The sequence below is a fragment of the Azolla caroliniana genome, unplaced genomic scaffold (assembly GCF_043228905.1).
Source record: "Azolla caroliniana isolate FFs.n. ecotype wild unplaced genomic scaffold, voAzoCaro1.0.p SCAF_20, whole genome shotgun sequence".
In the NCBI taxonomy this organism is placed as follows: domain Eukaryota; kingdom Viridiplantae; phylum Streptophyta; class Polypodiopsida; order Salviniales; family Salviniaceae; genus Azolla; species Azolla caroliniana.
Window position 1 is genome coordinate 14,011,037 of NW_028230455.1, and position 25,848 is coordinate 14,036,884.

Genomic DNA, 25,848 nt, shown 5'->3' on the forward strand with positions numbered 1-25,848 from the left:
CTTATCGGCGTACTAAAATAAAAAGTTACAAAATAATGTTAAGCCAATCTTGAACTACTATTCATCCATCACAAAAAGGATCTCTATTTTTGTTTTCAATATGTTTTGCAAATGTGTCAAGAGTGTCAGCAATTGTGTTCAACCCATACAATTACAAGGTCATGACACAAACCACTTTGATCCACCATCAAGGGGTAAAAAAAGAGTATTGTCTTGGATTTTCATTTAACTTTGTTGAAATTGTTCATAAACATCCTTTCTACTTTTTATCTCAACTTAGGTATTAACCATTATTGAAAATCATCCCATATTTTACCATGTTTTAGAAAATCCATTAGATAAACAATCGTGCATGGCTTCTCATAAAAAGAGTTGGTTTTCAAAAGCTTTGAAAAAGTTGATCAAAATCTATCTTGCTTGTTGATGGGTAATATAAACTAGGCAAACAAAGGTATGAGGGTTGAAAAAAAGCTTGGATGATGACAATTTCAATACCATCAAAAGTAGGCATGTATGTGCATGTGGAAAACAAGAATGCAATGGCAAGGCACTTTGTTCATGATGGAAGAAGCTGAAATTTTGAGTAGGCACTCACTGATTTTACATGGAGAATTATTGTAGTAAGTGCAAGGATCAACACAAGGCTTTAAATTTGTCAACAAATTCCCTTTTTTAATTGTTTAAGTTTTATAGTTTCAAGCCTTTTGGAAATATACTAGTCAAGTCAAAGATGCACAAGGGTAACCTTGTTTCATTATATATGAATGTCCAAATTGCAATTATTATTTAATCCGTTTTGGACGATATAAGGGTGCAACTATGATTGTCGAAGTTGTGCTTGAATTGGAGTGATGCACTATCCGAAGAGGAATCCGAGAATTAGAGAAAGCAAGTGTAGAATTCAAGCATGTAAGTAATCCAAGAAAGCCCTATGGATATGGGGGATTTTATTGCTAGTGATACTCTATAATGTAATATATGCTATTTCCTACACATCATGTACATGTTTCTTAGGTTTTCACCATGACGTCAAGTGACACTCACAATTAGAGTTTTCAAAAAAATTAAAACTCAAGCATCATTGAAGTACAAAATAAGCCACTACTAAAGGGAAGATAGGCTCTTAAGATATATACAAGGTTGTCAATTTGTCTATGTTAAGGACTAATGACACATGAGGCGTAAACCATACACAAACTTGTGTGTAGAATGTGACGAATAGTGAGTTGTGTCATTCAATGGTCTATAATAAAAGTTTCATCTTTTACAAAGTGAGGATCCAAGAACCTTGCCACAAAAGCCCAAAGTCTATAAACATCCTCAAAATTAGTGAAGAAACCAAGAGTGGCACTCACCACTCTAAACCTTAATGGTGAGCTTAATTCATCATCAAGACATTGTATTACCTTTGTGCAATCCTCCTCATTAATGTGAGCGAGAACCCCTGTCCCAATGGAGATATTGTGAGCCCGTGCCATCTTTTGCACCATCATCGGTTTTATCAAACATCCATTACTATCAAATAGATTGAATGCCATTGATGCACCCCTCTCAAACTTCACCTTTGGTCCATATACATGTACCAAGGGTACATAGCTAGAGCTATTCGATGATGAATGTTCTACGAGATGGTGAAGCTTCAACATGGAGCTTACAAGCCAATTGATCAAAAACCCTAGCCTATCATTGGTCTTGTTTAACCCAAGTGCATCAGCATGGTTAAGACCTCGGCAATATATTTCTGGATCCCTTCTAACTACATTAAACATTGATGCATCATCCACGAGGTGATCGAGGTCACTATCACTTTCATAGCCATCATTGTCATCGTCATCATATAAGGATGACGAGAAATCTAAGCTATCTTCACTACCATCAATATAGTTAAATGATGAGCTCTCATTGTCTACATTAAGGGTAAGGTGATTCTTCTTGGTATCTAGAGGCTGAGAGAATGACCCTGGATCCGTTATAAATGCATTGGATCGGCGGTGGCGGGGGCCGAAAATCTCGTGACTATGATATGACAGCCAAGACCTCGTTTTATCAGTAGATTCGGTTTTCCGAGGGTTATGAATGGGCATTACAATATCCGATTGCCTTGAGGATTCCATCTCAGTCAAGGCACTTTCTTTAGAAGCAGTTGAGCTTTCACCGGGCTCATATCGCCGAAGAGATGGACTCAAGCACCCACTATTACATCGATTCGATTCTACGCTAGTCTCCCGATCATTGTAACTTAGGCTACTTTGCCCTTCTATAAGAAGGCTCTCCTCTAAGACCGACCTAGGGGTGAGAGGTCCGCCTATCTTACCCTTGGTTGCAAGGTCATTTATACTATCTCCATCTCCTTGAAACACATGGATTGTTGGCAATGGTAATGCAGTGTCGAGATTTGATATAGCCTCGGCACTAGATTCAACGGAATCCTCTTTCATTTTAGAATGCTGACTCACATCAGCTCCATCCGACATAACCCCTTCGGGAATTGCCGAGTTTACTAGTCCGGAGAAAGCAATTTCAGCATGCCGAATGCTTCTTCTACATTCCCTCTTATGTGCCCTTCTCTCAATATAGTTGTAATTATGTACTTCTTCTTCTTCTTCTTCATCCACAACAATGGGTGCAACAAGCCTCACCATGCCCAGATTATTGCTCCTCGAATCATGACCAGAGGATGGGCGGAGGATGCCCATGGACGAATTCTTGACAAAGAGGCACCCGAAGCCAGTCGGATCGGATCCAAAGACTTTGTAGAATGAAGTGACTATGAAATCGGGGCGGAACAGAGAGAGGCCGAGAGAGTCCATATCTTTGGGACCCGCCGCGGATGCATCGAGAAGCACATGCCAGCCGTTGTCTTGTGCCAGAGACATCCATTGGTACGAATACTTGGTGCCCGAAATCCGAGATTGAATGGGGAACACGAACAATCCCTTGTTCTCTTTCGGAACATCCGTCAATGCGCAATTCTGGACAGCTTTGATCTCATCTTTTGCTTCTTGATTGGCTTCCTTCTTCTTCTTCTTCGTCTTCTTCTTCTTCTCCAAATTAGACCCATTTTCCTCTGAATTGGGTTGCTGCTTCTTTCCCAAATTAGCCCCATTCTTGCCTGATTTGGGCTGTTTTAGCTCATCCAGATTGGCCCATTCCTTCTCCCACACATTCCTCTTCTGCATAAGCTGCAGCTTCATCTCTGCCGAGCAAACGGAGAGAGAAGGGAAATGGAACCTCGCATTCATCACATTCTCTGCTCCACCATTCCTTCTTGCAATCTCTTCCAAAGAACACACAGACTGGCTCTCATAATCAAACATGGTAAGCAGCCTTCTCCCATGGCCATCATTGAATGGATAAGACTCCCCCACAAGCTTAAAAGCAGAGCTTTTGCTATCTGTGAAGAACAGACTGTATTCTCCTTCTTGTATGTTAAGGAACCCCATTATCCTTCTCCTTATATCAAATTCCACAGTTCCTTCCTCTGCATGACAAGATTCCATGGAAACTAGGTCCCCTGATGCCTGGGACAGAACAAAGGAAGAAGACGGGGAATCGAGCTCCTGTTGAAGATGAGAAAAGAGGCCATGGCCACTGTAATCTAAGCAAACGCGGCCATCTTCCGCTTGGAGCTCACTGTATTCTTCTTCGCGGAGCTCGTCCACGATTAGGGTTTCAAGATACTCCGGATGGATGGTTGTGAAGCTCTCGAAAGCTTCTTGCTCGGAGGGAATGGATGAGGCAGAAGTCACCATTTGAGCTTCTTCGGTATCTCCATTAAAGCTGATATCCCTTCTCTTTCTTCTTCTTCTTCTTCTTCTTCTGTTTCTCCTTCTTTCTTTTTCAAGAATAGCAGCAGAGTTTCTGAGGCCTTTGAGTCTGCCTAGACATGAACCTAGAACAGAGTATTTGCTAGAGGAGGGCGATATTCTAGCCTTTTTCTTTACCAGAGAGTGTATTCGGAGAAGCAATGACCTGCAAATTAACCCAAACGAGAAGATTTAAGAAATGGAGTTCGGAGATTATATAAGGATTTTAGGGTTTCTCTTAGGATGTTAGGGTTTACAGAAAAGCCTAGAAAGTAAGCGATAGAAACATATTGGGATTGAAGGTTTTTCTTAGGGTTTGGAGTATACATAAACCCAAAAATCAGACCTAGACCTTAAGAATTAACATAAAGAGAAGCAAGACATTGTGTCCAGAGGAATCCATAAACTTTATTATAAGACATATGTTGATTGGGAAGCAGAAAAGGAAACAGAATTTACTGTAAGTGGAGAAGGCAAGAATTTTAAAAACAGAGTTTTAAGCTTTTTCTTGGGGTTAAGGGTTAGAGGAGACACTAAGAATTAAGGAGAAGAAGCATATGGGGAAACTGGATTCAGGTTTTTTCTTTAGGTTTGGAGTTTAATGAAACCATAAACTGACCCTAGACAGGGTTTAGAGCATAGAGAAAACCCTAACCCTTAATAGATAACATCATAGAGAAGACCCTATACAGGGTTTATAGCATTAATAGATAACCTTTAATAGTGATTAGGGTTTAGGATTTAGATTTTTTTGGCATTTAGGGTTTCTTACGAATTACTCTGAATAAACCCTTAAAACCCTAAGAATTGATATCAAGAGGGGGGAGGAAGGAAGCACAGAGATCAGCTGAGATTTTAGAAATTAGGGTTCAGTTAACAGAATCGATTTTAGAGAGAACAAAATATGTGCAACAAGAATGCAATCAACGCTCAAGTCAATGAATTGCATTGAAGACCAACCAATACAGACAATCATTAAATGAAAGAAGACAACAACAACAAAAAAGCATTTTCATTTTCAGAAACATTCTCCATTGATATAATGAAACAAATAGGCCTTCATCAAGTAAGTTACCTTATGGAATCCACTTGAGAGGAGAACCCCATCAGTTTCTTCTTCTTCCTCTTCCTCTTCCTCTTCCTGTTCTTCTTCTTCTGCTACTCTGCATTGAAGTTACAGAAAGAACAGAGACATATGGAAGAGCCAAAAACAGAGACAGGGTAAGAGAGACAGAGACAGAGACTCTGTTCTTCTTTTTGAGTGTATGTGTAAGAGGAATCAGTTGGGTAGATATACAGAAATATATAGATAGATATAGATAGATATGGTTTGTTGGAATTCACCAACAAAAAAGCTAGATTTCTATTGAGAATCTCCACTACACCTTCACCAAATCCAATGGTAAATATAAGATACACAAAACCACACACATAACATGAATGTATGTGTGTATATATATAATCATAGGTCTAATCCTTCACCCTATTGGGAAGTGTTTCTACATACTCACCATGGGATGAATATTTCAATGGGGGTAGATACATAGACATTATGTACATATATAATACCATATCTATATAGATAATAGGTATACATATAGATAGAGAGAGAAACTTGGTGGGTGGAAATCACCCACAATGGTGGATTTTTCATGGGTATCAATCACTTTTGATTGCTAACATCCCAAGATATCGAATTCTATTGCTAACTCCGATGCAATCCCACACGTTCGCGTGGCACAAAAAACGGGTTCGCTCCATACGGACTTTCTTATCTTGCCCATTGCCCATTGCATTGGTCACTATTTGTGTGGATAGTCAATCATATATGCACATATGGCTCTGTTTATTAGGGGGTATTTATGAGGGGATTGGGGTTGAAGTTGTGTTTGATCTATAGTTCAACCCATTGTGTAACATGCGAGAATAATGCGTCATCAAGTTATTTTCACACTCCCTGTGTTAAGTCCAATATTTGTGTTCGTATGGCACAAAGTATTTTTCACACAAATGTGGGCTTCAGATGACGAACACCAATTTCTTGCTTGATATGTTGTACTGACTTGCGTGCATAATGCACCAGATGGGATCGCTAGGTTGTTTTCAATCTCTTCGTTTGAATTGCCCCTAGGACCAACTACACTAAGCTTGGTTTTTATGTTGTTTCCAAGAAAGTTTTCATGTATGCGTAGAAAGCCACAAAGTCCAATAGTTTTGTACCCAAATTGTGAGACTAAAGTACTCAACATGTAGATGTCATTGTTACTCACATTACCAAAACATGAAAGGAATGCCGACAAGTGTTGCGAGTAATTATGGAAATCACTACATTACATCAACTACTCATAGGGTTTTTATTGATATATGCTAATCGGATTCATCATGGTGTTTGATCCTACTAGCATGCATGTGGTGCAACACTAGAGATCAACATATTATATGACTTTACAAAGTTGGCAAATGAATTTTCTATCATAATTTAACATATAATATAACGGAGTGACCGTAATCATGTTAGCTTAAGTCACGAGTCTCAATGCTCACGTGATATGAACCATCCATATGTCATGAGAGTGTCTTCTTTCGTAGAACCGTAGTGTAAACGTGAGTTGTCAAACCATATAAGTATTGTATTGTCTTGAACATGAAGTTATTGAACCAAGTAGTTGTGATATTTATATTACAAACTCATTGTAATTCTATTTATATTATGAGATTTGTAAAGATCTGATGGCCCTTGTATTATTGTTTGCTAGCCTTTCATCTATGTATGTGGGTGAAGTTTCATTGTATTGTTGCTTTCCTAATAGCCACATATATCCATACTAAGGAAAATGCAACTTTGAAAGTGATGATTAGTATATCATTTATGTTTTCAATTTTATTTGCTTGGAAATGCTTCTCTATTTCCAATATTTTTTTCCCATAAAAAATATCCTCCATTGGTATTACTCAGCTTTAGAACATTTACATCCAAAACAACAACGTAATTTATAAGCAAGACATGCATTTTGTCATTTAACATTGGCGGTCATTTTTGAACTAAAAGAATGAGGAAATAGACATTACCGCCTCATAATGATTTGTTAATCAATCTTCATAGATAGTTGTTATTCTTCAAGTAACATACATAATCATGCTATTCACCATATTACCACTTCATAATGATTTGTCAATCAATCTTCACAGATAGTTGTTATTCTTCAAATAACATATGATGCTTGGTATAAGAAGTATATTTTGTTTTGGAATAAATAAATAAATAAAATTGTAAGCTTCTGGGCTGACAAGCTCAAGTTGTAGCCTTCGAGTGTTTTTCGTTAATACTACTGAAGAAAATCTTTGAAGGAAAAAAAAAACATACATAACACGAAACATGTAATGTCTTTTTTTACCAAAGCTCAAAACCATTACAATATAACATTGATAATACACATTTGGTTGCATGCTTTGTAGCTACATTATGATAGCATTGTTTGATTCCCAACGCATTACAAAAAATAAAACCTTGTGATGTCTGACAACTTTTGCAAATTTACATCCATGTAGGAATGTTTTCACTTTTCTTTCCATATCACTATGAAACATTGCTAACTCTTAAAGAAGTCATGCATGTAACCTATGTCTTGCTTGGATTCCTGAAGAAATGCCATGAAAAATGAGTCAATATGCAATAAACATACTCATGTAGGTATGTGCATGCGTGGATATCAACACAAACTTACATGTCAAGAGGGTAATATGTCATACTATATGACATATACCTAGAAATGTTCAACACCTTCAAATAAAAAGATGAGGATGAATCCTAGTTATAATGGGGATGGAAACTTCCATGAAACATTACTCACCCTTGATATATTTTCAATTGTTTCTTATGGAAATAACATGTTATGTAAATGACTATAGTTACATAAATTGTATTATAATAGAGTAAGGCATGCTTTAGAGTTGAGCGAATATGGTTGTCCCTAGTATGTAACTTATATGGAAAATATTAGAAACATCTTTGCCTAATTCTTGTTTGTATAAGATTGCAATAAACAAATTATCAATGGTCATTGTAAATGGATGGCAAGTAAACACATCATGCTATTACCCATGAGATAATTTATGTTTCATTTTTGTTCCTAAGTTAGCAATAATTTATTATTCTTTAAGAAGCGAGATAGGAAATAATCCACACCCACAAGGTAAAAAGTATCTTTCTTTTAGCAACGAGCCAAAAGATGGATTTGATTTAACAATTTGTGAAGTATAAACATCAAATTTAAAATGGACATCAAGTGATATACACGAAACACGTCAACAAGGCATTGTTGGTGTGTGCATTGAACATATTATACACCTGAAAGCCAATGTACAAACACATACATATTGTCCCAAAAAACGTTGAACCACTCCCCTTCTAAGCACCAACTAGATATGTACGTCAATTCAAATAGTTTGAAAAAACTTATTTTATAAGCCCAAACTAGATGGACCACAACAAATAATTGAGATGGTTTTGGGAAGGGGGGTCTTGGCATAAGTAGTTCCGGTAGTTTCTTTCTTTGACAAGAATATTTATACATATGATGGTTGGGGTGGTAGTAGGTACCCCTGAATGCATGTCAAAACATGTGCGTATCAACATGGTACATACACATACATCATTGTACTATATTCTTCTTCGTGGATTTTGGTGCCTTTTATTATTAATAATTAAATCATCTTTTCACAAGCCTCGAAAGGAGACAATGTATACGTATGTTGAGAATGGAATGAACAGTGAGAACCCATGTAGTTTTAAGCTTGAGACAAAGACACAGGGAGTTAAAATAGATGAGGGTGTCAGGAATCATTATAAGCTTTTCCATTTCTTCATATATCTCTATATATTTGTGCATGCATGCGTTCTTGTACATACCTTTCCATTTTTTATGCACGTGATCTTACCAACTCGCCTTTTCGTTTATGAAAGTATTCTTCCTTTTCAAAACATTTTACTTACGCTCCATCTTTCAAACTCATTTTATAAGATATATATGACGCCAAAGTTATTGTATATAACAAGCATGCCACATCTAACAATATTCCAATGACAATGCTAGGGATGGCACATGATTAGAAAATATGAAGATGCCAATCGAAATTGTAAGAAATGAATGTGTGTGGGAAATGTCAACAAAATTTATTCATGAAGCAAGATAAGCTAATCAATCTAAAGCACTAAGTTTGTTCTTGAGTCTCGATACTTGTTTGATGTGCGTAACATGTAGTAAAAGTTTGGTAAAAGGGAATGTTCAAGGTATGATAATTGAGAGGGTAGCAAAATGGTGTGTAAGATACATATCTGGCATATTCAAAAATTGTGTCAGAAAGGTTGAACGGGGAAAATTGTCCAGCTCCAAAACCTAGGAGAGTGGGAGAAGGGAATGTTTATGGTACAATTGTAAATATTTTGAAATTAGAGTCACGCTTAACAGTTGACATTGTAGTAAATCTATACAATATTACATTGACCAACTATTGTAGTTTTGAAAGGAAACTGTGAACCCCATGTGACAAACTCTTAGGTATCTCATCGGATGGCTAAACACACAGAACTAATTGTTTTAACGAACCAAAGGGAGTGCCTGCAATTACCAGAGTAATGGGTAAACTTAATCAATTTAGTTTGTTATATCAATGCACATACATACATTGCATAGAGACACACAAGATGATCATTAAAAAGTGATGTCGTAAGATTTCTTGAATCGTGTTGCTTGATGTAGCTTTGATTAAACCGTCACTTAAGCAACATCATATTTTAACAACAATCACCTTGGGAAAACCTTTGATGACATGATGGTGTGTGCCAATCCTAGTTAGATATGATGAGTAACATAGACTATCTCTTTAGGTGTGTGTGATCAACGTCATTGTTGAGTATGCATTAACAAATACTAATATCCATGTATATATAAATTAAAAGGGAAAACACTAAAACATGCTCATATTTGTATGTGAATAATAATAAAAATGGTCAAAGGTGATGTTGCTATTAAATCACATGAAATTTGAGACAAAAACATAATAATACATAAACCGATTGTTTGAGGGTTTTGGTTAAATACAAGATTTACTTTAATATTTGTGACCTAATTAGAATATCATCGGTGTTTCATAGAATTGAATATTACCTTATGTTATACCTTGGTTGTTGCCTAACAAATCCAAAGAAGATAAGTTAGCCTCAAGATGTCTTGCTGAAAGTGGTGGCTAGTGCCCTTTGTAAAACTCAACCAATGTTGTCACATATATCATTCTTATGGATTTTTTTTTGAGAAAGTTGTGAAGATGTGAGTGCTTGTTTTTTTTTCCAAACAACATCATACCTTCCATTAGTTTTAAAAAGGCATATCAACTACAAATTACAAAATAGATGGAAAGGAAGCGACGGTTCTTCCCAAGCCCATCTTGTGTAACAATGGCTAGCCATGAATCCTTCGTTTGATAGAAATGATTGAGCACTTCCTCAATTTTCCCATTCTCAACATATCCTGCAACCACTGCATTCTAGGAGACCTGTTCCTGGACTAAAAGTCTATTAAATACTACTTGTGCCTCGACAAGTGACCCACATTTAGCATACATATATACTAATGTATTGTCAATGAAATAATCTCTTTTGACTGGTTTTTGTACAATGTCCTTGTGAATTTCATTGCCTACTAATGTACCTCTAATGCTACCGCATGCTTTCAAGCAGCCAACACGTGTGATAGTATTTGGAGGGATGTCCAGACTTTGCATTTGCTCAAAGAGGAAGAGTGTTGTCTCACTATATCCATGTTCCACATATCCTGCAGTCACTATATTCCATGAAATTGCATCTTTCACAAGAAGATCATTGAAAATTTCTTGTGTTGTTGAGATAAAACCACATTTGGCCTACATATCCACTAAGGTATTGGCAACGAAGGTCTTAGTCTTAAACCCTTTCTTCACAATCTCGACATGTATTACGCTACCTTGATTGATGTCTATGGTATCACCACAAACTTTCAAGTTAGGAACAAGTACAAATGTATTTGGCGAGATATTATGTGTTTGCATCTCCTTCATGAGGTTTAGTGCTTCCTCGCCATGCTCATGTTTTGCATAGCCAATGATTAGTGCAATCCATGGGATCACATCTTTGACTGGCAAGTTGTCAAAAACTTGACGTGTTGCTTCAAGCAATCCAATTTGAGCATATGTATCAACCAACGTATTGCCAATAAGAAGATCTTTGTCAAATCCTTTCTTAATTATCTCAACATGCATTTCCTTGATGAATACTAGACCATTGTATGAATTCAAGTTACAAACTAATGATATAGTGTTTAGAGAAACACCTTCTTGTTGCATTTTCTGAATACAACTGATTACCTTCTCAACATCCCCACATTCAATATAGCTTGAAATTAATGCATTCCACAATACTACAACTTTACTTGTGAGTTTGAGAGACACTTGTTGGGCTTCTACAAGAAGGCTATATTTAGCATAAACACTTTGTGAATATATGAGTGCTTGTTACACGAACGAAGTTCAAGAAGACATTGATAAGATGCGTGAAGCAATGATCATATACCCCATTGAGCTCACTACATGGATATCACCTATCATAGGCGTTCCTAAGTAAAATGGTAAATTTTGAATAGTTTCATAGGTAGGTTCTTAGGGTACAACCAAATCATTGTCACGTTAGAAGACCAACAACACTACTTTTGCTACAAAGTTTTGGACATTTGCCTACAAATTAGACAGAGGTAATAATCGGCAATGGTTTGGTTTGAATCGAATCGAACCACGAAACTGCGACATAGTAGTTAAAAGGGTTTGGTTTGGTTTAAATCATTTGATGGTTTAGGTTGCCAATTGTTTTTTTAAAAATATTTTTTTAAAACATTTTAAAGCCTAATTCTCACATTTTAGAAAAATCTTGAAAAATTAAAATTCGAAATAATGGAAATTTTTAAATTTTTAAAATTGTAAAATTGAAATTTGATCTAACTTGAAAACTGAAACCGCAGTTTAAACGGTTTTACGGTTTGCATTTTTTGTAACGGTTCAGTTTTAACGGTTTTTGTTCAAATAGTTTCATGGTTTGATTCAAGTTTCAAATTTTTTAATGGTTCGGTTTTGACACTTTCGAACCAAACCAAACCGTTGCCGATTGTTAAATGTAGGTAACCTTTGTTGTAACTCATCGAGGGGTGAATGCTTGGGGTTGTTTCAAACCATATTCGAATATTGTTGACAATATCTACTGTCTTTGAATCCTCTCAAATGTCAAAATTGAGTAAAACATGGGTTAATGCTCGGTCATGTAGTACCCAAAGATGGCATACCAATGAACAAATCCAAAGTCCTCTCAAATGTCAAATTTGGATAAAACATGGGTTAATGCATGGTCATGTAGTACCCAAAGATGGCATATCAATGAAAAAATACAAAGTCAAATTAATTCATCAAATTTCCCCACTAAATAATGAAAAGGCATTAAAAGTACTCATGGGGTGTGTTGGTTACTACAAACAATTTAAACAAACTTTTAAAAGAATTCAAACGGACATGTTGGTGTAAGCAATCATTTGAATTAATTAAAGAATGTCTAGCTAAAGTCCAAATTTTCAGATTCAAGGGGTTTTCTGCTTGGTAGCCGTCCTCGATTGAATTGGGCTTCTATGGATGCATCAATAGCAGGTAATGTTCTATCATGGGGATGATATGTCATGAATCAACCGTTACAATCTTTGTCGAGGTTTTCAGTTCGAGGAAGTGCTATTATGTGCAATGATATGCAAGTGGCATTGGGACAATTTATGGCTTCATGGTCCACCTCTAGCAATTAGATTTTGGATTGGTTATTTCTCTCATTTAAAAGTTATTTTAGGAGTTAAAGTAATTAACACTGCGGGTGATGTAATATACTTTAATGTGGATGATGATGGTAGGTTGTGGCATGTATTTTCTGAATCAAATGTGTGGATGTATGCCAATGTTTCAGCGATTCGAGTAGTTGCAAAATCTAGAAAAAAATGGTTCTTCGATCCACCCTTTCAAGAATGTTTACGGTGTTGTTCATTGTGGGTTTTTCAAAAAAAGCCTCTTTATAATTTGGATTGGGATCCAACTGATTATCAATGGAAAAAAACGAATGCTAGTGGAAATGGTAAACACTTGGAGTTTTTCCAATATTCAGTTAAGCTAGGTAGAAATTTATTATTGCAATAAAAGTATAAATGCCCTACTGCCATGAAGCATTGGAATGCAAATAATGTGAATGCATTGCAACTTACAAAATTTTGGAAATGGTTGTGGAGTATGCAGTTGCCGAAAAATGTGATTTGTTTTCGTTGGTTGTTGATGCATTATGCTCTTCCTGTTGGTGATTGGTTGAGGCAAAATCAACAATATGCTTGTGGAATGCATTGTGGTGCATCTACATAATCTATTTTGCATTTGTTTTGGTTATGTCCCAAAATCAAGCAATTCTAGAGTAAGTTGTTTTTATTACTGAGACACCATTATGCTCATTCTATCTTCTCATGGGGTGCAGTATTATGGGGTGTTCTTCATGGAGATGTTATGAAGTATGAAAGTATGCATGCTTCTCATGTTTTTCACTTTTCCAATGGGTACATTTATCTCACTTCATTTCCATCTTTTATTCCTCGGTTTAGAACTGAAAATTTGGTTATTTGGCGTACTATTACGTCATTAGCTCTTTGGACAATATGGAAAATGAGATGCAAGGCTGTTTTTAATAATGCTCACATACATCTCAGTACTATGCTTATTGAATTCTGGTTGTTATTTGTCCATACCATACGTGGACAATATGATGATATGCAGGGTTCAATTGATGCTCAAAGGCAAATTCAAGTGGACTTTAAGAAACGACGGCGAGGGCTTCACTTATTTTCAGATACAACTTATGGTATGAAGTGGAATTATGCCATACCTTCTTTTTTATTGCATAGCTTGTAGATTGTGCTCCATTTGTTCCTTATATGATATCATCTGTTTGATCAGATGTTGGTATTAGCTTTTGTATTACAATAGAGGCGAGATGAAATGTCTCCTTCTGTTTTCTATATGTACATTTCTCAAGTAATATACTAAGGTGTATCTTTCTTAAAATAAAATAAAAAGTCCCAATTTTCAAATTCCCCATATTGCACCAATGAATTTCACCTTCATATAGATGGATCAACCTTCACATTAGGTGTGAATCGTGATATTATGCCCAATGATGAAGCACAACGTGAATATGAAAGGGTGAGTTGTAGGTGTTGTGAGCAAGGGATGTGGATGTGTAATGTATTTTTACTCGTGGGTACTACTCAAGAACCACCTTGAGGATGGTGTGCAAGGACATATACTATCTACCCTTTTGTTGGTAGTAGTCAGGACAATCGAGAGCGAGTGTCGATCACCGCCAAGCTACTTACAAGTTACTACTAAAGCAAACTCTAATCTCACACTAAGAATTAATCCCTTATTCAAGACAATACTTTACCACTCAATAATGAAGAGCCCTTACCACATTTACATCCCATTCCATGCACTCAATAGAATAACGAAGAGACAAGAAATCAATAGCTTGATATAGCTTCCATTAGCCCACTTAATGCAAAAAATGAAAGCTTTGGGGCTAATTATACAAATATGTACTACATATAAAACATATTTATATGATTAATTCTATCTTCTCACCCATTGCCATGGATGTGGTGTTTATGGGATTTTGTAACACACTTAAGAGTTAGCTTGGGGCGATTTTGGCTTTGAATGGGTGTGCACATGCTTGGGAAGCCATATTTGTGTCTTCTCTTCATGGAACCACTGAACAATCGTCAACTTTTTAAGTACTCGTTATGTGGAGGTTCCTTTGTGTGGGCCTTCAACAATAACTCATGCATGTTCGCTCATGGTTGGCACATAGTCTTTGAGGAAATTTAAATGACTTGTCATTCCAACTTAATAATGTGAAGGGTTTTCATACAATGGCAAACATTTTGGGTTGGTAAGGTTTTATGAACAAATGGCTAAACCAAAATACGTCATTGATATGGGAGCTTGCACAATTACATGAGATAAGTTCTCCCACAACATTATTTGTGAGATGGATAAAATAAATTCCTTTATATATTTATTTGTAGGGTTATTCACCTAGAGTTGAAGCTATTATTGATGTTGTGGGGAAACATTGCAAAAAAGTGACTTGAGAGAATAAGGATTGCGCTTCTAGTTCTACTCGAAATTACCTTGGTGTGAATAATCATCTCCATTAGACTTCCTTTTGGGGGCCAAACTTGGACCACGACAATGTGATGTGCTTGAAGTTGATATATTAAGACTTACAATGGTAGCCAATGGAGTCCCTTCTGAAAGGGAAGTTAAGGTAGGCAATGGGCACGTTGAACCTAAGAATTTCATGGTTTAACTTGAGCATTGCCACCGAAGGAGATGATTGGCTCAAGTTTACACTCTTCTCTAGGATTGTAGTGCAGAAACCATCGAACATTGGGAAGTACTCCTATTGTGCATTTGAAAAAATCATATATTTACTTGCAGCACGTGTTAAGTATCTAACACCTGAGACACTTGTTGTGGAGATTGCAGCACCAATAAGGGACACCGAGCTCAACTAACCATAGGAACAAGAGATAGAAAAAAGCAAATATAAAGCAATGTAAGCCAATGGGCAACCTAGTGTGAAAGGAACTCACTTAGTACCTTGTTAAAAGCTATAAAAGCCACTTTTGAGTGACTTTTGTAGCTCTTCTCCAATCTTAGGTTTTTTCCTTCTCATTAATGCAATAGAGCTCTTACTCTAATCCCCTAATATTCTATTAGAGCTATGGGAGATTAGGGTTAAGAGCTAAGTAAGACAAACTCTAATCTCCACCTCTTCTACGGTGCTAAACCTCTTTGCGTAAGAATTGGTGTATTTGATTATATCTTATTTGTCTCTACATTCACGTTCATGTGCAAGAGATAATAAAGTGAGAGAGAGAGAGTGAGTGAGTGTGTGTTTGTGAGCTTAACTACTAATAATCATAGTTAAGTAGGCCAGTAGCTCCAAGGTGCTTGATAACCACAATGGCCTAGTTCACCACCAAAAGGGCATATGCCAGTCCAAATCCTAGGCCAACGACATTGATAGAAGGGATAACTTCATCGATCCATAGATGTGTTTCGGTGTATTACACGGAAATGACACCACATGACATGGAATACATGGTTTTGGAAGGGTTCCCCTAGGCATTACCAGGGTTGCAATGTATCATGTGAGTAAAGGTTTTAATCTCACATGGGAATGACTCCAAACATTTGAAGGAAAACCACACAATAGGATTTTAGTGCATTAACCATCAAACATTGGGAAGTACACCAATGCTCTCAAAGAAATAATACATTTACTTGCACCACACCAATATTTACTTGGAATACATGGTTTTGGAAGGGTTCCCTAGGCCTCAACACATGTCATGCCACCAAAGATTTTAATATCACGTGGGAATGACCCCACACATTGGATGATCACCACCTAGAGGCTTGAGAGTTGTTCATTACATTCCATAGGAGTATTGTGACAATGGTTTGTCTGTTAATTGAGGCGATCGTATCTCTAATTATATATTTCACATGAGAGGTAGAGTTGTCAACTATCTTCAAGGTTATATTTCATAATATCTATATGATGGTGGGTCACTAGCTCGAATGGTACAACCATGTAGCAAATTTTGGTCCAACCATTGTTGTCACAACTTTGTGGACCAATCGTGTGCATGTTGTTGACCATCACCGACATATGGCTAGTCTTAAAGGATGAGTGATGTTGTGAGTCGAACCATAGTCTTTTTTCTCTATCATAATCTTAATTGTTAAATGGGTTACCCTCTTTAAAATGGTTATTCTTGAATGATGTACAAACACCAAGGCGGGATCTTGCATCCAATAGATTTTTGCTAGGAATCATAAAGGCATGGGATGTGATTAAGTCATTCTTGCTTAAGGACAAGCCTTCTACATGGGATGCGCTACTTAATCAACCTCTTCTTGCCAAATCTTTATTTCTGGATAATGCAGGAAAAGTGTTGGTCTTGAGAACTCACCTTGCATGGGGAAAATTGGATAATGGACCTGCTGCATCTGTAAGAATGTGGAATCATTTTCAGCAAATGTCATAAGAAGATCGTCTTGCACAATTACAATCAGTTTATGGTGCCAAGATAATGATTGCTAGTATATCAACAACATATTCTTTGTTTTCTACAACCTTTCAACCCACAAAGGAACATATGTGGTTTGGATGCTTCATAAATGACACATCGGTGGCTGTCAAGGCAGTTTCACCTAACGGGTGTGCTTAATACTTTAAGGTCCTAGACAATCATACATTACAACCTTATACCTTAGAGTGCAGTTATCTACAACACTTGCGAAGTGCACCAGTTAGAGTCGTTGCTAAATTTGGAAAGAAATGGATGCTCGATCCTTATCCTTCAATTGCGCATACGTGTGATATGTTGTGGCTATATGCAAAAGACCCGGTTGCAAGATTAACATGGGATCCGAGGGGCTGGTTTTGGTCACATTCCTTGGGGGAATAGATCATAAAGGTTCCTTTCTTTCAATACTCAGTAAAACTTGGAAGAGCACTATTGCTTTCTCAGAATGCAAGGATACCAACAACTCAGAAACATTGGACCACTTGGGGGTTCTCAACTTTGCATTTGAAAACCTATTGGAAATGGATTTGGTCGTTCAAGGGGCCAACTAAATTTATTCTCTTCAGATGGCTATTAGTGCATATGACCTTACCAGTTGATCACTCATTGAAAGGGAATGTAACACCTAATATTCGACAATGTGGCTTTTGCCACAAAGCGCAAGAGACTATCAAGCATGCCCTTTGGTCATGTTCCTTGGCTCAACAAGTATGGAATAAAGTTCTTTCGTTATTTTTAACAATCAATGTTGGTTGCTTATTTTCATGGGGAACAACAATGTGGGGAGTGTTACATTCCAGTTTGATGTTGTATGAGGCAAACGATGTTCAAGAGTCAATGATGGTACATAATAGAAGATTGATATTGGTCAGCCCCTTTCAACAACCTCAAAAGTAGGCGCGATTTGCCCATATACGAAAAACAGTGACTACAATAACGTTATGGGCATTATGGAAATGTCGATGCAATTGACGTTATGATGCGACATATCAATGTCTCTCAGATGTCTTACGTGAGATATGGGAGAACTTGGTGGCAGTAGTCCGCGACCAGTATGACAACATGCAGGGTTCACCAGAGACTGTGAACAAGAGAAAGAAGAAGCACCTTCACTTATGGAAAAAGTTACCCCTATTCTCTGAGTCAACTCAAGGGCCTCAATGGAACTATCAACTTCCTTGGACCCTTTCTTGATTAACAGTGAAGCACGACAGAATGCAAAAAAATAACATTTTACAAAGTTCTAGCTTTGGTCTTAGGATTATCGTATATCATTGTACATGAAAATTGTAAGGTTTTGGCCAGATAAGCTTAAGTTGTAGCATTCACATGTTTTCCTTAATACTAATGAGGAAAATCTTTGAAGAAAAAGAAAAATAAATAATAATAATAAATTGTTAAATGGGTGACATTGTTAAGTACCTATTATAATAATGTGCCCAATGATAATATCAACATCAATACTAAGGTCACAAGTGATGTATTGTAAAGCTAGAGCCTTAGGGTCACCCAATGTGAAAAGGGACAAAACTTTTTTGTTAAATTAATAATAATAACTATAAAGGTCACTTTTAGACCTTTTGAATGCTTCTATTGATCTCCAATTTAAGCCAAACCTCCCTCTCTCTCATACATTTAGAGAGATTAGTGTTACGTATTGTTTGAGCCTCTCATTCTCATTCTCTTGTATGTGTGGTGGTGATTCTCATTAATTGAAGTGTGGTTAGTCAATGTGTTCATGTTCATTTGCTTGACTACATTGTTTAACGAATAAACCTTGAAAGGGCATTGGCAAGCTTCTAGGTTAGGATAACCTTGAAGAGAGGTGAGTTAGTGTTCGGTTAGTTTAGGTACACAAAGTTAGTCACTCTAGAGTGCTCGATGACCACACCCACTTGAATCCCCATTAAAGGGTATATGAAAGTATGGATTCCTTGTCAAATCGCTCTCAAGATTATAATCGTAACCTTATGAACTGATTCTATAATTAATACGAGTAGGATAGTCGGAAAACTGATTATCCCAAGAACTCGGACAAACCCATATAGACCTATGACCTATGGGAACATGTGGTGGTTTGGGAGGCATGCCTTTCATAACTCCTAGAGTAGAGCAACAAAACTTGAACCTTCTTCTAGTTTTAGTTCTATTGCTACGTAAACGAGTTTTGGGGATTCTCTATCGCCCAAGTTTATTTCCTTAACTTGAGTTCATTCGTCACATGCGAGTCATTCCATGTTTGTTTAAGACAATCCACCTAATGTGTTCCAAACTTGTAGAGCTCGAACTTTACGTATATCTAGCTCTTTCAAACTTGCTGACATTTTTATCATCATTTTTTTTAGCGTTTGTAATAATTCCCTCTTCCACACATTGCAAGTGTTGTGAGGGATGACATGCTGGAATCTTATCTCCACCTCAACATTATTCAACCATTTTTTTCACCTGGCCTTATTTTTTTCATATGATCTAACAAAGTAAACTGATTTATACCATAAAGCAATTGATGATGACCCCATCCTCATTGACACTTTCAATATTGAAGGATACATACTATTGACAATGGCTATAGTATGAGTGATCTTTTCATTGTACACATTTTTTGAATGCACAACTAATAACAAGTTTATATCTACCTTCTTTTCTCACTTGGGCACTTTGAGATGATATGTTCATAATTGCAAGATTCACGCAAAAACCATGCCAGTACTCTTGTGCATTTTGGCCAGTAGATGTCATTAGTTTGTTTATCAATTAGACTTCCCTTTGGTTACATACATATATCATTGTTTTGGGTTACAATCGTAATATCCCTGTTTGTTCGGGCATTCAATCAATTAGCGAGGTTCTTGACACTAAAACATTCTATTGTAGAATGTCTGGATGCACCATTGTCTCTATCATAATTTTTGAGAGCATATATTGGTGTACAAGTACCTTTTGAGACAACATAATGCAACAAACTTTCATTCTTCTAGCTCTTAGCCCATCAATTTCATCTATTCCTTCTCTTGAGTAGTATGACAACTCATTGTCTTGAGCCCCCACGATGAAGCTCTTCTCTAAGATGGTAATATATTTCCATTAGTCTACTACCTACCTAAGGGTGTGTGTTTGGTGGTGTTTGTCACGTGGAGGTTGTCTAGATAACCCAATTGGTGTCTTTCAACAATCTTCTCGACGATGTGTTGCAAAATATTTACATTAAGTGGGTTCCACAGACACACACAGACACACACATGTAGAAGACAAATGATATCGATGAATAGAACAAAAATAAATAAATCAAGAGACTCATGATGAACAATAAGAGATCAAATGCAAATTGAGGTAACCCAAAGGAGCGAAAACACACGAACTAGAAACAAAGGTTCCGGAAATGAAATGACACAAGACAATGGAATGAATGGTAAAGAGGAGAAACAGAACACAAAACCAACAAAAAAACAAGAGGTTTGTGTGTTGTGCGTGGGGGGCGATCCGGAGAAGAGCCAATCAGAAACGAGGGAGCGGATCGCTGATGGTGAGCCGTTGGATGAAGAGGAGGAAGAGGGGGGCGATAGTGGACCGTTGGATCTCAAGGAAAGGAAAAAGAAGGCGGGAGAAAGACGAACGAATTTTGAACTCGCCTCTCTTCTTTAAATATCTAACCGCCGCAGCTCTCAGATCTCAGACTCAGATAACATTCACACACACAGAGGCGCCGATTTCTGTCTGCTCTTTGCTTCCATCTCCATCTCCATCTCCAATTCTCTGTTCGATCCATCGCCATGGCTAGGACCAAGCAAACAGCTCGCAAATCTACCGGCGGGAAGGCCCCCCGCAAGCAGCTGGCCACCAAGGCCGCCCGCAAATCCGCCCCCGCCACAGGCGGCGTCAAGAAGCCCCATCGCTTCCGCCCCGGCACTGTGGCCCTGCGTGAGATCAGGAAGTACCAGAAGAGCACGGAGCTCCTCATCCGCAAGCTCCCCTTCCAGCGCCTCGTCCGTGAGATCGCACAGGACTTCAAGACCGATCTCCGCTTCCAGAGCTCTGCTGTGCTTGCCCTCCAGGAAGCCTCTGAAGCCTACCTCGTCGGGCTCTTTGAGGACACCAATCTCTGCGCGATCCACGCCAAGAGGGTCACCATCATGCCCAAGGACATTCAGCTTGCACGTCGCATCAGAGGGGAGAGGGCGTAGAAGATAAATGCTTTTAAATAGAAAAGATTCGTTACTAAAACGGTGTATTTATACACCACCATTATTCTGATAATGGATTACTCTTACCTTCTGCGTTTGGAAATTCCTTTATATCTTTGTGTTTGAGTGTGGTATGAGCTTGGGAGTTGCTTTCGAAACCTCTTGATAGAGAGGTGTTTTGGTGGTAAACACATTTGAACGTTTGATGACGGACGAGAATATAATAATATGTTTCAATGCTTTGCTCTCAGAATTGTCTTGACATTGTTTTGTATTAATTTAGGGTAACTGTAAAATTTTAGCAATTGAGGTTTGCACAGGTTCAAATATGGACTGTTTAGGGTTTGTCTTGTGGCTGCAATAAAATTGCTGAAGTAGATATTATTTTGGCGAAAGGCTTGCAATTGTTGTGATTCTTATTACGTAGATAGTTGAACACTAATCCAAATATAATATGATATTAGCTAATACTTACCACGAGTCTAGTCTGTTTTTTGGTTCTGTTAAATTTGATGCTTTCTATCAGTCGTCCTGTAATTACAGTTGTGGCTTAAAATGTTTCAGTAGCAATAACATTTCTTAGTCGTTAGGTAGTTTCAAATTCTGCCAGAAATATAGTATTTTTTGTCTGCCAATGTTTACTCATGATGGCTGTGATAAATAGATTGCTTGTTTTTCATCAGCGTCCATATTAGTATTTTCGTGGTGCAAAATGTTTCAATTTCTTACAACCTTTCCTTTTCCTTATGTATTTGCAAACTCTGCCACATATTCACCATAATAGTTTGGCAACGAATACTCTTAATGGCTGTAATAAATTACTTGTTTTTTCAGCAGTGTCTTTGCAAATATTATGGTGGCTTAGATAATTGCAAATTCTAAGCGAACTTGTGAATTGCTAATGCTCAATTTTACCATTACTGGTGTTCTAAAATTAATTGTGTTTTCTTGTTAATGAAATAGACGATGTTATCATTGTTTTGCATTCTTACTTATCCTCTATTGACAGTCATGGATGAAAAGAAAGTATATTGATCACTACAGATTACCCAAAAAACCTTGGGCAAATCAAAGTATTTGCTCAACCTGAGGCAATTATGAATAGACTATGTTATATTGCCTTTTGTTTACTTTCTTACTCATCCACTATTTACATAGTGATGGATGAAAACATATGTTGATCACTAAAGATTACCCTAAGAACTTTAGGCAAACTAAAGTATCTGCCCAACCTAAGCCAATTATGAATATTCGTGATGTGCATGAATACCAAGAGGTCATAGCTCTCTCTATGTTGAATGCTTCTATTCTTCTTATAGTTGGCCCTTTACTCATTGCCATTCAATCTTGACATATATTATAAATGTCTAAACGTGCATTTGCAATGGAACCTATGAATCTATGGGCTGTTTCTAATGTTTCTTCAGATGTAGCATAGAAATATGAATTCTATATTTTGAGTTCAAAGCTTTTTTCTATCATATAATTTTAAGGATACACTGATATTTGGCAACTGCAACATTGAATTACTGAAACATGATGTTTATCAGTTAATTAATGGTGAAAAGAATAAACACCGTCACTGATGTTATACCAATTTCTACACTATTGTCAGTAGTATCACACAATCACATCAGATTTAATGAACCTCCTTGATTGTTATGTGCTGTCATTGCAATAATCTGCACAATCAACAGTTTCTATGATGAATGCCACAGGTGATGGTATTATTATGTTGTCATGGTTTCTGCAGTGTCCATTGTCACGGGATGCTCTTTCTGCTGTCATTGGCCAAAACGTTTTGTAAGCCAATCTTTAGAGAAAGATAGAAATATAAACATTCCAACTAACATGATTTAAGAGCAGAAACCTGGCTACTTAAAGTCCATGGATCAAATTGGCATGAAAGAGTGCTGCTGTTTATAAGCTCCTCCAATTTATGCTTCGATACACTATACTCTTGTTTGAGTTGTTGGAATGCTTGCCAACATCTGCTCACATCAAAATATCATACCCTATTGGTTATTTTAAAACATCCAGGTAAACAGCAAGTAAGAATATTCTCTTACTCTACTATAATCTATGTTGCTTCAAATTTCCACACTATGTTTTCAGAACTTAATGTTTTCTTACCCTTGCAAATCACCCAAATCACAAAAGCTGCGGAAAGCAACGCAACAATTCTTCATCCTGAGAACTCCTAGACTGCGAACCCTCGATGATAAAACAAGTTACTTCCCTAATCAGCTTGCGGAATCACAGGGTAATCATTGAAAATGCTTGTTCGACACATCAAAATTCATTTCAAGATTGTTATAGCATTATGCACTTTAAGCTTAAGTACACCATTATGCGTTACTGCCAGAGCAGGTTCACTATCGATAGCCTATAGGCCATGATCTGGACATAAACTTTAAAATATATAATGAAGTGATTGTAATCCTACATATTTATCAGTGATGTGATCTTTAATCACTAATTTATTTGATTGTTTTTTACATGCCATCCTCAGTTAAACAAATGAAGATATCAAACCAACCTTGCACTACTTCCTTTTAACTGATGCACACATGCATCCACGACTTTGAAGTCGACCGGATCTTGGGTTCTGCATGACCATAAGCAGCATGAGCATTCAATACACATATGCATACGATGCAATTGAAATGTAATAGATCTTCATCCTCTTCAGATAAGGGGTTCAGGTTTATTTTAAGTTTCCAAGTTCCAATTACTTGAAGAAACATAGGTATTCATGGTCACATGGGTGTGTATGTGAGACTTTAAATTAGGAAATTGGGCCACATTCCCATGCATGGAAACTCTATTGGTATGTGCGATGAGTACACGAAGTCCCCTTTTAGGATTATTTCTCAAATTCCTACCGCTTGAAGAACCTATTGGTATTCTCATGTTTCATAGATAAAGCTGCGACTGAGTTTACAATTTCATGAAGAACCTACGATTATATTATTAGTATGGCATACGCATGTTATGTAGGTTACATCACAAATTAGGATTAACAACTTTCAATTACTTGAAGAAACCCATTCGTATTTACAGGTAAATGCCACCATTTAGAGATTGGGATTTGTGTAGGTCCAATGCAAAAAAAAAAAACCATGAGAATGTAGCATATATATTTGTATACGATTAAATACTATGTATATGTAGAAGACATACAGAGCCTTCATAAGTTCATTGATAAGCCTCTCCGAGTCTTCAAAGTAAAGCCCAACAACCTCCACCAGAAAGTCAGGGTTGCTCTCGTCTTGAAGTTGATGAAGTTGAATGAATTGGTCGTCAATAAAACCCTAAAAAAGCCAGGCTCATTTTGTTCATTGAGGCCAATGGTACCGATGACAAACCTCTCTCATAAAAATAAACCATATTTAGATCTCTCTTTCTCTGTCTCCATGTCATGGTGCTAAGGTTTCATCATAGAAAGAAACGTATATCTTCTTCTTTTCTCTTGCCTCTTTTTATGTGAAAACAAAGCAAAAGTAGAAATACTATATTTTCATGGAAAAATAAATCCTGAAGGATTAGAGACCATTTGTTATGCACACACAAAACAAAGTTAGGGTTTCATCCACAAACACAAGTTTTGTGTTGACGCACACATGATCAGAAAACAAGAGAGGAAATAAAACAAATGAAGAGAGACATTACCTGTTGAAAGAGAGAGGTGAGTAGTTCTGCGGTGTTCTTAGGGACCTCCATATCCTCCAAAAACAGAAACAAATAACAGAAAGACTTTTTCAACCAGAGGAAGAAGGAATAGAGAATGAAGGAAAGAACAAACTTTGATTTAGTGCCATCAAATCTTGTCAGAATATTGGAGGTAAAGAGAGATTCTGGACCGTGATGATGATGGGTCTCTTTCCCTTCCTCTGATTATATTCCATAGTGGACACGCCCCCATCATTATCTTCTTCATGACCATGACTCTGTTCTGACTTTCTACTTACCCATGTACTCTATCTACCATTAAAAATACTAGTAGCAAGCAACGCTTCATTCACATAAGAGTCCTCTTCAATTATTAGTACAAGCCATGACTATATTCCCACTCTCGAAGTTCTCGACACACACAAATTCACACACACACACACACTCTCTCTTAATGCTCTCGACACACGCATTCACACTCATTGCCAATGCTCTCGACACACGCATTCACACACTCACTCTTGATGTTCTTCATACACACATTCACACACTTGCTCTCGATATTCTCGACACACACATTCACACTCGCTCTTGATATTCTTGATACACACTTTTCGTGCCTTAGCTCCGTCTCGCTACCAAGAGGCACATCAAAGCTCCCTTCACACCTTGGGCTGAGAGTCCCACTTCTTCTGGACTCATGTTTACATACAAGGTCATGGATTCAACTCTGTACTTTTTCTCAAATCTTTGCTACTCCATATATCACACTGCTCGTAGACTACTTGTGCCATTAGTGCATCAAAGTGGCATCACCATCTCAAATATGGTCTTTTAGCAAGAATTGAAGCATATTAAAACAAAATGACAATACAAAATTTGCTTGTTGTTGCTATTGCATCAATGAGTATTTCTCAACAAATGTTCATGTAA

General features: G+C 37.1%; 4 protein-coding genes across 5 annotated transcripts; 1 reads left to right on the plus strand and 3 right to left on the minus strand.

The window, feature by feature from the left end:
* Positions 1-1,212: 1,212 nt before the first annotated feature.
* LOC147851170 (uncharacterized) lies at positions 1,213-5,212 on the minus strand. Its single transcript, XM_087335651.1, has 2 exons — positions 4,882-5,212; positions 1,213-3,972 (listed from the first exon to the last, which is right to left on the minus strand). Exons 1-2 carry the CDS (start codon positions 4,911-4,913, stop codon positions 1,236-1,238), a joined length of 2,769 nt encoding a protein of 922 aa, XP_087191777.1. The 5' UTR covers positions 4,914-5,212; the 3' UTR covers positions 1,213-1,235.
* A 5,512-nt stretch (positions 5,213-10,724) lies between these two features.
* Positions 10,725-11,099, minus strand: LOC147851171 (pentatricopeptide repeat-containing protein At3g03580-like). Its single transcript, XM_087335567.1, has one exon. The coding sequence runs from the start codon at positions 11,097-11,099 to the stop codon at positions 10,725-10,727; it is 375 nt and encodes a 124-aa protein (XP_087191693.1).
* A 9,672-nt stretch (positions 11,100-20,771) lies between these two features.
* On the plus strand, positions 20,772-21,266 carry LOC147851172 (histone H3.2). The gene has a single exon (XM_087335392.1). It carries the CDS (start codon positions 20,833-20,835, stop codon positions 21,241-21,243), a length of 411 nt encoding a protein of 136 aa, XP_087191518.1. The 5' UTR covers positions 20,772-20,832; the 3' UTR covers positions 21,244-21,266.
* A 1,482-nt stretch (positions 21,267-22,748) lies between these two features.
* Positions 22,749-25,249, minus strand: LOC147851173 (histidine-containing phosphotransfer protein 1-like). Of its 2 annotated transcripts, none has more exons than XM_087335399.1 (6): positions 24,916-25,249; positions 24,427-24,557; positions 23,783-23,851; positions 23,377-23,448; positions 23,114-23,234; positions 22,749-23,021 (listed from the first exon to the last, which is right to left on the minus strand). In XM_087335399.1, exons 1-6 carry the CDS (start codon positions 24,964-24,966, stop codon positions 22,974-22,976), a joined length of 492 nt encoding a protein of 163 aa, XP_087191525.1. In that variant the 5' UTR covers positions 24,967-25,249; the 3' UTR covers positions 22,749-22,973. The 2 variants fall into 2 exon arrangements, with proteins under 2 accessions (XP_087191525.1, XP_087191524.1); XM_087335398.1 differs by having other exon boundaries at positions 22,749-23,024.
* Positions 25,250-25,848: the final 599 nt, after the last annotated feature.

Coding starts and splice junctions, on each gene's coding strand:
- LOC147851170 (XM_087335651.1), bottom strand. CDS start 4,913: ATGGGGTTCTCCTCTCAAGTGGATTCCATAAG. Junction 3,973..4,881: donor TCTCAAGTGGATTCCATAAG/GTAACTTACTTG, acceptor GTTAATTTGCAG/GTCATTGCTTCTCCGAATAC.
- LOC147851171 (XM_087335567.1), bottom strand. CDS start 11,099: ATGCATGTTGAGATAATTAAGAAAGGATTTGACAAAGATCTTCTTATT.
- LOC147851172 (XM_087335392.1), top strand. CDS start 20,833: ATGGCTAGGACCAAGCAAACAGCTCGCAAATCTACCGGCGGGAAGGCC.
- LOC147851173 (XM_087335398.1), bottom strand. CDS start 24,966: ATGGAGGTCCCTAAGAACACCGCAGAACTACTCACCTCTCTCTTTCAA. Junction 23,852..24,426: donor AATGAACTTATGAAGGCTCT/GTATGTCTTCTA, acceptor ATGGTCATGCAG/AACCCAAGATCCGGTCGACT. Junction 23,025..23,113: donor CATGGACTTTAAGTAGCCAG/GTTTCTGCTCTT, acceptor GGCCAATGACAG/CAGAAAGAGCATCCCGTGAC.